Raw genomic sequence first — 12,209 nt, 5'->3', positions numbered from 1 at the left:
TGATGTCAAAAATTATTTTTTAAAAATAAAAAATATTATTTTAATGTATTTTTGAGTAAAAACAACCATTATCACACATCCAAACATCCCTCCACCAATTCAAATTAGGTTGTACAACAATTGTGACTTTAGCCATAGTTGACAAATATGGTAACAAGAAAGATAAGAGATTGGAGCCCATCGGCAGATTGAATTTCGACCCAGATGAAACTCAAGGCCTCCTCGACCCTCCATCTCCATGAGAAGAAAGAAAAACATGCTATCTCCATGCATGTCGTCATAAGACAAAGATCACGTGACTATTGAACATGACAAATTAAAATCGGACAGCATCATCATCTGACTATTGAACGTGCCAGGTTAAAATTCAACAGGTTAAGGTAGTGAATTTCCTAAATTTCCAAAAAGAAAAGAAGACAGGAAACATAGGAGTCCCATATTACATGATTAATATTCTGTAAATTATTGGGACAAAAAGTGGGACCCCGCACCAGCCGAGCCTGGACATTCATTTGTTTTCTTTTCTTTTTATTTCTCTTTTTTCCTTAAACTACGATCACAGTAGCAGTGATGGATTAATGAAAAGATTTTGCAGTACTGTGTGGGGGTGGTGACTGGCGCACAGGTACTTGCAAAGCACCGAAAATGCCACTCCTCTTGTTCTCTTCAATCGAGGAGGTTTTTTCTTTTCCTCCCTTCTTTCTTTCTTTCATAATTCATGGAGATCTCAATGACTCATAATAAAAAAATTTCTCTCCTCCCCATTCACTAAAGTTGTTAGCTTTCTCCCCTCTTTAAAAAAGCTGTTAATAGTAAATCCCTCTCTCTCTCTCTCTCTCTCTCTTATAGCAACATTTTCATTTCTCTGCTTACTGAAACATCTCTCCTCTCTCCAAGTCTCGCTCATTTCCAGGTTCTCTTTCTTTCTCTCTACTGCCTAAAGCTCAAAATTCTTTTGGTTGAATATGAAAATGCTACACTATATTTAATGGTAGTTATATAAAGTTCTTTATTTTTATTTATATAAAAAAGGGTTATAATGAAGATCTGAGCTATGGGTAGATCATTGATCATTCACTTATCTTGTTATCATAATTTTCCCAGATCTATGACTTTATATATCCTCTGATTTTCTGCTGTGGGATGATTTGCTACTTTCTTTGTTTCTTGTTTCTCTTTAATAGAATGTTTGCTATGTAAATGTCCCCTTGTTGTGATCACTAGTTTGTTGAGTTCCCCCATTAGTGTTTCTGGTGTCAAAATGATTGTTAGCAGGGTTGATCTGTATACTCTTTTTTTTCCTACTTAGGTTTTTGCAGTGGCTTTCTGAGTGACGATACTGTAACAAAGTATGCTCATAAATTAATCTAGTTGACTGGGACAATTTTGGGATTGTCAGCTTTGATGCCGAAGCTAAATATTAATTGTAAGGAATAGGGAAATGTTGTAATGGTGGTGGGAGGGATCTCATCATCTATGGTTCTATGATAATTCCAAGAGCTGGATATGAAATATTTGGAAAAGATGAGCCAAGTGGAGATGGTCTATGTTTCTAACGAAATAGTAACACAGAATAGTATTTTCAATTTGTTAGGTATGCAATTTATCAATAATGCACCTATAATTTTGTGCTCCAAATAAAACAGAATTGTTAATATTTCCAATTTCAATTTCTACTTGGAATGTCGTTGGCATAATGATGAGTTGTGGCCCTCTCCCAAACAGCTTTTGTGTTTGAACCTCTCCTCTCCTTTGCAACAAAAATAAAAATGTCTTTGGCATCAATCGTAGTGTAGTTCTTGGAGAAATATAACAATGGGGATAGGCTCACCTACCCTGTTTTCCCTTCTATAAAAGCAACAAAATGCTCACCAAACCCTAAGAAAGTCCTTACACTCCAGTTAAAATTAAGAACAGTAGTAACCCAATTTAGAAATACCAAATAATAGGAAAAATACTGCATAATCCCTGATTTTAGTTTACTTCTCCATCAAACTGGATTATATTTGGTGGTTATGAAAATTTTATGTTTTTTTCTTCTTCTTTGGTATCAAATTTGATCTGGATTTTCTTTTTTAAGGGTTTTTTAGTTGCAATTCAAGTGATGAAAAATTTCTTTATAGATTAATTTATTACTTATAATAGTTTTGGAGGTGTTAAGATTTTGAGGTGTATTTTGTTTAAAGGCTTGTTATTACATATAATCATTTACTGCTTGTGGATTATTTCCTAGTTGATTTAAGAAGCAAAGAGCCGATCCTTGCCCTTTCCTCTCTTTTTTTATCTTCATCTTTGTTATATTCTAATAAATTGCTTTTAACTGCAATCCAGGGTTTCGTGTGCCGAAAATTGTTGTATTACTGCCATGCTCAAGCAAATCCTTAGCAAAATTCCCCGCAAGTTCCCCAAATCTGATCCTTTGGATTCTACTGGGATTGATTGTGGCAATGATTCTACCTGCTCGGGCCCACCTACAAATGGTGGGAATTCTTTTTCTAGTCGGTTGAATGTTGTTAAACGGGTTTCTTCAGCAGTATTTCCTGCAAGCATAATGGCTGGAATGGAGGCAGTGGATCCCCATCTATCCTTCAAAGATGTCTCAAACCTGCAGAAGCAAAACCTTTTTGTCAGTAAATTAAACCTTTGTTGTGAGGTTTCTGACTGCAGTGATCCTGATAAAAATGCTGTTCAGCAAGATCTTAAACATCAAGTGCTTATAGATCTTGTTGATTTTGTTTCATCCGGATCTGCTAAGTTTACTGAACCTGCAATTGCTGCAATCTGTAAGATGTGTGCAAATAACCTGTTTAGGGTTTTTCCACCCAAGTATCGTACTGTTAACACAGGTGGGGAAACAGAAGATGAAGAACCAATGTTTGATCCTGCTTGGTCACATTTGCAAAGTGTGTATGATCTACTCCTTAGGTTTGTTAGTTCTGTTGATGCCAAGGCTGCTAAGAAGCATGTTGATCATGCCTTCATTTTGAGATTACTTGAGCTTTTTGATTCTGTGGACCCAAGAGAAAGAGACTGTTTGAAAACCATTCTACATAGAATTTATGGAAAGTTCATGGTGCACCGGCCTTTTATCCGAAAAGCAGTTAGCAATATCATCTATCATTTTGTCTTTGAAACTGAACGTCATAATGGAATTGCTGAGCTGTTGGAAATTTTTGGGAGTGTTATTAGTGGGTTTGCATTGCCATTGAAAGAGGAACACAAAATTTTTCTCTGGCGGGCTTTGATTCCTCTGCACAAACCAAAATCAGTGGGTATTTATCACCAGCAACTAACTTATTGTGTTGTACAGTTTATAGAAAAGGATCCAAGGTTGACTAGTCCTGTGATTAAGGGACTGTTGAAGTATTGGCCTGTGACTAACAGCCAGAAGGAATTGATGTTTATAAGTGAGCTAGAAGAAATATTAGAGATGACTGGTATGGATGAGTTTCAAAAGATCATGGTCCCACTATTTCGGCGAATAAGATGCTGCCTCAATAGCTCTCATTATCAGGTAAAGACCTCTTTAAATGAGTCGTGTTTGTTAAATCTTTTGACTCAATTTTCATGCCATATTTCGCCAATCAGTTAAATTTTTCATGTGATGCTATTTGTTTCTTAGCCTCCTATTCTCAATAGTGTAGAACTGCATTCTTGATAACTTGCTTTAGGTAAAGAAGCCTATGAAATCCATTCAACCGATGGGCATTGTGCCCAGGCCCCATCATAGAAGTACAAATTTTGTGGTGATAAATCTTCAAACTGATGACCTTATTAAATTGTTCATTCAATGAATATTCTCAATATTATGCCTTGAAAAGGACTCAAACGTCCATGCTCTTTAGCACAATGGGAAATGAGGAAGGGATTGTAGGATTAACATTCATTATTTAGTTAATTATTCATGGCTTATATTATTTCTAAAGAATTTTACTAATTTGAGTAGTTTATTAGAAATCTATTTATATTTCCTATTTGGTGGTTTTTCAATTCCTTAATGCAAGATCATGTACTTTGATTGATCCAATGAATGGAGTTTTCAAAGAATTGTTTCTTTTTTGTTTCTGCATTTTCCTTGTCACTTCTTGCTTCTGTGTCAGTTGGATAATTGTATCTGCAATCAGAAAGATCTTTAAAGCTCTGCCACTTGCTCCTTTTACTAAAATGGTAAGACAGGCTCTCTGATAGAGTGGGATAATAGTTCCATTACATAAATAATTTGAAGATAAATGACAGGTTATCCTGGTAGTTGATACTTAACAAGTCTTGCATGTTTCAACAGGATAAAGGGGAACATTATCCGGTACAGCTTATTTTGAAAACGTCTCCAAGTTTACAATGTGAATGATTTTTTATAGTTTCTATTCATGCATCATATCTGTAATTATTCATTGTTGTTTGTATGTTTTTATGTGGAAATTGCAAAAGGAATGGTGCTAAATCAGAGATAGCTAGAAAAATTGCTGCATCAAAGAATAAAAATAACACTGTTTTGGAACATTGAGATTTTTCTGTACTTTAAGTGGTAAAAGGTTACATTTTCATTACGGCAATGGGATGAATTCCTAGTCATTGGCATTTTCTCGGACATTAGCCATTGTCCTATCCTATACTTGATGAGGAATTTTCAAATCCGTGAAGATGTTCTCAAGACATGTTATGTATTTGTGTACAGACAACAATAATGAGGTTACTCTCACCTTTCCAGGTGGCTGAACGAGCTCACTTGCTATGGAACAATGAACGGATCCTTAAACTTATTGAACATAACCGTCAGGTTATTGTGCCTCTTGTCTTCTCAGCCCTTGAGCAGAACACCCAGAATCACTGGAACCAGTCAGTACTTATTCAGACACAGCATATTAGGAAGATGTTCTGTGAGATGGATGAAGAACTAGTGCTAGCCTGCCAACGTAAGTTGGAGGAGCAAGACTCTTTGTCAAGTGTGGAAGCTGAGAAGCGGAGATTGACTTGGGAGCGCCTGGAAAATGCTGCTGATCTACAACCTAGAGCTGATAATATTTTACCTGTCTCGTGCTCTGTTACCTGCTAGGTGTTTGAGGGATGTCATGTGGGAAGCTAAAAAAATACATATATATATATATATATATTAGCAGCTCTCATTGCAATGTTGCAAGAGGAAGGAGTTTGGGATGCTAGAAGGATTGGTCTGTGCTAAGGTGATGTATTATAGTGTTATTAAGTGGTAATACAGCTGCCTCTTGAAGGTTTGTTTGGCACATGGGGGGGAGTTCAGTTGGATTGGAAGAGCCTCGTAGCGTGCAATTATGCATGTGTATTGACACTTCTATCATTATCGAAGGGCTCTTTATTTTGCCTGTATTTTATTCTTTAATTGAAGAGTTGTGTTCTTGTTTCCGAGCTGTCGATCTCGAAATGGAGACCCTATGTCATCTCTGATTGTAGCAAGAGCGAAACCCACCGACAAATTAACAAAAACTAAAAAAAAAAACTAGAAAATGGGGAGATTTTGATGTATTTCTCCTCACAGCTCACTTATTTATTGGGATGGTGATTTGTTTTCTTTAGTTTTTATTTTATTTTATTTTTTAATACTAGTTTATTGAAAGTTTAAACTTTATAAATTTTTTAATTTATTTTTCACAAGGTTATCCAAGTTTAATGATTCTAAACATCAAGTTTTGATAAGTTAATTTGATTAATTTGAGTTTTTTATCTTGTTTTTAAATTTGTTTTTATTTTTTAATTTTATCTTTTAACATTAAGTTATTTAGAAAATATATCTTATGATTTGTTTTGATTTGTTTTTCATAAGGTTATTCTATCTCATGATTTAAATCATGAGTTTGATGGATTAACTGGAGTTGTTTTGTGTTTTTTTAATCAGATTTTAATTTTAATTTCATCTTTTAATATTAAATTTATTAGGGATCAGACTTCATCATTATTTTAATTTATTTTTTATGAGATTATCTTAGTCATGATTCGAACTATAGATTTAACGAGTTAACCCAGTTAACTCGAGTTTTTTTTTTCAATTGATTTTTTTTTTTTAATTTTATCTTTCAACATTAGATTGATTGGGGATTGAGATTTGTGGTTTATTTTAGGTTGTTTTTTATATGGGTTATTTTTATATCATGACTCGGGTCATGAGTAATAAATTAACTCAAGTTGTTTTTTATGTTTGATTTTTAATTGATTTTTTTTTTCAATTTGATTTTATAATACTAAGCTAATTAAAATTTGAGATTCATAATTTATTTTCATTTGGTTTTTATTGGGGGTTAACCTAGGTTGACCTGGGTAATTTTTTTATCATTTTTATCTTTCAACATTAGATTTATTCAAAATGTGAATAGAAATGCATATTGGTATGTTAATACAAGTTGACTCAACTCAATTTAATATATTACCGTTTTAATATTAATAAATAAAAAATAGCATCTTGAATATTTATTTTAAATCAAATTATTTTTTTATTGATCGAGTTTTTTTTAAAACTAGTAAAGTTAACATAATCAAGTTAAAATAATCCTTTACATAATTTAAAATATTTTTTTTGCTATAAAAAATATTAACAATCCTTACATTCTTGTTATGTTAAAAATAAGTTTTGATTATGCACGTGTAGTGGTACAGTGCTTACCTATAGGGCAGCGACTGCAGGAATCGTGATTTTATTTTTTTTTATTTATTTCTTTTCCTTTATAAACTCTTAAGTAATGAACATTTAAAATGGCAACAGGTCATAGAAAGTTGGGAAAAAACTAAGACGTGTCTTAAGGTATTAGTTTAAGTATTGTTTACATGAATTTATAATGAATTATGTTAAAAATATATAAAAAATCAAATATTCAAATAAAAATAATGATATTGATTAAATACATTAAATAATTATTATTTTATATTGTAATGAGTTTAAATGTTTAAATAAATTCTGAAAAAATAATGATGTTTAAGTATCTTAAGTGCATCCAGTGAAAGGTTTGTTTTTTAAGAAATTATGGTTTTAAAAAAGCTCTATGGATCAAAAGAAATAACTAAGAGACATATTAGCAAAATAGTTAAGGTTTTTTAAATAGAAAAATCAAATAAACTACAAATATTTTTTAATAGAGAAAACTTAGAAAAACTAGGTAATACACTAGGTAAACAGTAAATAATGCAATAAAGTGTTGGGTTTATAAATCATATAAACTGTAATCTATTTTTTAAAAGATGAATATAACTAAATTTATCTAACTAAAGTTGATTAATAATTAAATCTAAGAACACAAAGCAATACATAAAAATTAAAATAACATGCCAACAAAAGATATTAAAGACTTAAGATTATTAACAAATTAAATCAAAGCTTATATTATATGATATTACAGAAAGAGTTGATTATTTTGAGAGTTATACCATTTGTACTTTAAAAAAAATTTACATGCCAATTAGTGCAAGTGGTAGATGCAAATTTCCTCATATATTCAACAACCACGCTACTTAGTGTTGATGTACTTAAGAAAGCTTACTCATTTTCTCACACAAAAGACTGGAATAAAAACAAAAATTAAAAATAGAGGAGGATAATTCAGGAAAAAAAAAATTGTTGATATTTCATAAACCAATAAAAGCCTCTAAATATAGACCTTTAAAGAGAAGAATAGTTTCTTTTTTTTCAATGTGCAACAAAGACCATATAAACAAATATATAGACCTTAAAAGACAAGGAGAATTTCTAGTTTTTCAATGTGAGACAAAGTTTGATGGTTGAATTTTGGTATTTGCCAACTCCATCAAAAGTTTTTTAAATCAATTTCTCATTCACTCACAATTGATTTTAGTTATTTTAATATTTCATGTTATATTATTCATGTTGGATAATATTTACTAACAAAGTTTTAACCAGAACAATAGATAGATTCCACTTTTAATTAGGCCTTAAATGTACCTAAAAACCATGTCTAAAAATCAAATTCTTCAGAAGTTTTCTACATGAATGAAAATTGATTGAACAATATACGAATACATATTGAATTGTAGAGACAAAGTGAATCGGTAGGTCATTATATCAGACTAGAAAGCTTTTAGCTTTGAACCTTACCCAATGAAGTACTATCAGATTTACTTGGCTAATTAGAATATGAAGTCTTGAATTATTCAACCTTTTTACATAAATCAAGACAATAATACTCATATAGTTTTTTTTTCCTCATAATTGTGTTTGTTTTGGGCCCAAAACAACTCATGATTTTATGATTGTTTTAGAGAATTTAGCCTTTTATAATTCTTAAAGAAATGACAATATTTTTTTTTCATATAAATAATATTTCATTGGACCTATTTTATTATACTCCACTTGGTATACCAAGATATAAAATTATTAAAAGCACAACCCACCCTCATCACACTGCAACTTACATCCTTTTCATCAAAGGAATAGACATAAAATTATTATTTTTCAGTACTAAAAAGAATGTTATATGACTTATTTTTTCTTTAAACTTGGATCTTAGAATCTCCAATCAACTAGGTAGGGTTTACCATAATAAAACTTTTTCATCTTTAAATATTTTAAAACCATTTGACTTTACATAATAAATAAAAAAATATTCATTTAAGAGCAAGTATGTCTATGATATATATGTCTAGACTTACCTTTATACTATTTTATATCATCCCAATTGCTAATTGATTGTCACAAGAGGCATAAATTAATGGCATTGTTTTTGGTCAACATGGAATATCCTCTAAGAAATTTCAAAACCACATGACTTTCTTTGTATTTTTATCAAGAGCAATAAACTTTGATTTCATCATGGATCTTGTGATGAATGTTTGCTTATAAGACTTCCAAGATACAACTGCTCCATTGAGTATAAATACATATCCACTAGTGGATTTTGAATCATTGGTATTATATATTCAATTCGTATCATCATACTCTTCCAATACCATCAGGTATTCAGTGCTGTGTAACTTATAATCTAAGGTATATCTCAAATATTTGAATACCCTATTTATCACTTTTCAATTATCCATGTTTGGATTACTAGTAAATCTAGTAAACTTGATAACTGAGTATGCAATATTTAGTCTTGTACATTTCATAACATACATAAGCTCCCAATATTTGATAATATTTCAATTGGTGTATTCTTTCACCTTTATTTTTATTTATTTTTTGATAGATCTACACTTATATCTATTAGTGTTTTAAAATTACTATTCATCTTGAAAAATTTATCATAATCTTATGAATCTTATCAACATAAAGAGATTAGGACAATGACAATCCATCAAATGACCTAGGAATTTTTATTCCTAGAATGACATCTGCAATATCCAAGTTTTTCATGTTAAACTTTTAGTTAACATTTTCTTGGTAGATTTGTTCATATAATTATTACTATCCAAAAAGAGACATAATGATGTAACTTTTATCTTTGTTTATATATATATATATATCAACTTTGTTGTTTGTAAACTTATTTTACAATATAACCTGTTAATTTTTTATGATATTGTTTAGGTACTTGTTTCAAACCTTTTAATGACTTGACAAACTTATAGACTTTATTTTCTTGTTCATTAATAATAAGCCCCCTCTAATTGTACCATATAGATATTTTCATCAAGGTCACCATTTAAGAAAGTTGTTTTTGCATCTATTTGATACATTTCAAGCTTGTTAATAGTTGAAAAGGCTATTAATATTGGTATTGAATTAATTTTTAACACAAGTGAATATGTGTCAAAATATTACACACCTACTTGTTGCTTGAATCTTTTTATAAGAAGTCTTGCCTTATATTTTATTAATAGTCCCTTAGCTTTTATCTTCATCTTGAAGATTTACTTATAACCTAATGGCTTATTTCTAGGTGAAAGATACACTAGTTTCCATATATGATTATACATAATAGATTCATTTTCACTATTGATTGTCTACTTCAGTAGGAAACTTCAAGATAGGACATTGCCTCGATGTAGATTCGAGGTTCTTTTTTTAACAAGTACATTAGAAAATCAAGATTGAATATTTTGATTATTTTCACTCTATTAATCCTTCTTAATTCAGTTTTATCATCTTCTAATTGATGATGACTACTTGGGATAGATTTATTTAGCCTTTTAAATGAACAAATTTCTTGTGTTTTCTTCAATGAAAATACATCTTTAAAGAATGTAGCAATCTTTGATTTTATTATTGTTTTGAAATGAATATCTTCAAACTTAACTTGTGCAAAATAAATCAATATGCATTACTAATGTAAGCATATCCATTAAATACATATAATTTTGTGTCCTACATTGATCTTTTTTGGATAAAGTCGCTACTTTCGCAAACCACCCCCACACTTTAAGGTATTTATGAAAATATATTTTACCTTTCTAAAACTTATATAATGTCTTTTCTAACTTTTTGATATTGTACTTTGTTAAGTATATAGCTGGTAGCTAAAATTTCCCCTCTACAAGTTTTAAGGTGCTCTCAAACTTACCAATATGGTATTCATCATTTCATTTAGAGTTTGGTTCTTATGTTCTATAATACCATTTTTTGAATAAAATTAACCAAAAGATGTCTTGTATTCTTCACCTCTATCATTTTTTTATTGCCTTTATTTTCTTATTGAGTTTATTCTGAACTTTATTATTGTAATGGTTAAACATTTCAAAAGCTTCAACTTTTATTTTAATAAATAGGTTTAAAAATACCTTGTGTAATAAATATCTATAAAGTAATGTAATACTTTTTTTTTTCATATTTAGTTTGCATAAATTCTAAATCACAATATCATAGTGAATTAAACTTAGAGATTCACTACTTCTATCAATCATTTGAAATGAAGTCTTTTTTTTATTTTCTTATCTACATAAATTTTACACTTATGATTTTTCTAAAAAAAAAATAGTTGATATAACTCAAGTTTTACCAATTTTTGCGTAGAATTACAATTCACACATCTTAATTTGTCATGTCACGTCATAGACTTAAGCAAATAAAAGGAAGAGGTAATTTTATATACAAGTTAAATAAAATATAAGAAGATTAATATATAGTAAAGAAATTGTTTGTTGAACTTATAAAAGCATATAAGAGAATAAATAAAAATAGTAGATTTACTCCTTTTTTTTAGGCATATGGAAATTGAAATATCTAACATTTAATAATTCTTCTTATAAAATGGAAAATTTAGCCATCTTTCATTGATTTGTCAATATTTCATTTGAGTCAACTAAATATAGAAATAGGATGTTGATCTTTTGGTGATGTAAACAAGATTAGTATTATTGATGGAAGTAGCTTAACTTTTGCTTTCTATTATTATATTGTAACTTAGCATTCAATTTATTCTTGTATATTAAATTAATTATACATGCAAATAAATTATAATTTTTTTATATGTATAATTATTAATGTTATCTTCTAAAGAGTTATAATGTATTTGTTGTATGGATTGGGATGGATAACTTGATGGAGTAGAAGATATCTATTCTTAACTTGTGTTATGAATTGATGAAATTCAAGATGATTGGACAAAATCAGATTATGATGTTGATATGTATGCAAATATCAATAACTTGAGAATATATTGTTTTAAAGAAAACTTTATCAGAATTTCGATAACCTTAAGGAGTTAAGAACCACAAGAATATGGAACTGCAGTTAATTTTAAAAAAAATTATGCTATTTTTCATTGAGTTCAAAGCTCAAAAGCTTTTAGAGTTGTAGGCTATTACAATGCATGTGAACAAAGTATCATCTAAGATTAAAATGAAGTTATGACAATTTAACGGAGTTCTTATTGGGTTTCTCAAAACACATATACACAGTAAAAACAATAAATTTAATATTTTTAGGAGTTCTAAGAATCTCATTACACATATAGAGTTGTTTAGGATTTATACGAAGATTACCTAAATATTAAATATTCTTTTCGGTTTTGAATAATTACTTCAAGGTTGGGTTTATGTAAACCAAAGTCGTCCAAGTGTTCAGCCTTTATGTTAATGTATATGTCATATAGTCAATCAGTTAATTACACATGGTATTAATTTTATTCATGTAAACATATTTAATTTTAATAAAGGTTTTATTTATCTTTAATATTAATAAAGTATTTAATTAATGAGTATAATATTTGATTAGTAAATCTAGAGTAAAGATAACGTTTTTGAGATAAAAATGAATTGCAAAGAAAATTATAAGATTGTTATAATTATAGGATTCA

The 12,209-nt window shown here is 29.5% G+C and overlaps 1 protein-coding gene across 1 annotated transcript; it reads left to right on the top strand.

Moving 5' to 3' along the window:
- Positions 1–551: 551 nt before the first annotated feature.
- Positions 552–5,377, top strand: LOC118054125 (serine/threonine protein phosphatase 2A 57 kDa regulatory subunit B' kappa isoform). Its single transcript, XM_035065571.2, has 3 exons — positions 552–913; positions 2,332–3,514; positions 4,709–5,377. The coding sequence occupies exons 2-3, from the start codon at positions 2,366–2,368 to the stop codon at positions 5,051–5,053; spliced, it is 1,494 nt and encodes a 497-aa protein (XP_034921462.1). The 5' UTR covers positions 552–913; positions 2,332–2,365; the 3' UTR covers positions 5,054–5,377.
- Positions 5,378–12,209: the final 6,832 nt, after the last annotated feature.

Source organism: Populus alba, chromosome 18 (genome assembly GCF_005239225.2).
Source record: "Populus alba chromosome 18, ASM523922v2, whole genome shotgun sequence".
NCBI classification, from domain to species: domain Eukaryota; kingdom Viridiplantae; phylum Streptophyta; class Magnoliopsida; order Malpighiales; family Salicaceae; genus Populus; species Populus alba.
The sequence above is the reverse complement of the archived record's forward strand: the minus strand, read 5'-3'. Positions and strand labels throughout refer to the sequence as shown.

Coding starts and splice junctions, on each gene's coding strand:
- LOC118054125 (XM_035065571.2), top strand. CDS start 2,366: ATGCTCAAGCAAATCCTTAGCAAAATTCCCCGCAAGTTCCCCAAATCT. Junction 3,515..4,708: donor TCAATAGCTCTCATTATCAG/GTAAAGACCTCT, acceptor TCACCTTTCCAG/GTGGCTGAACGAGCTCACTT.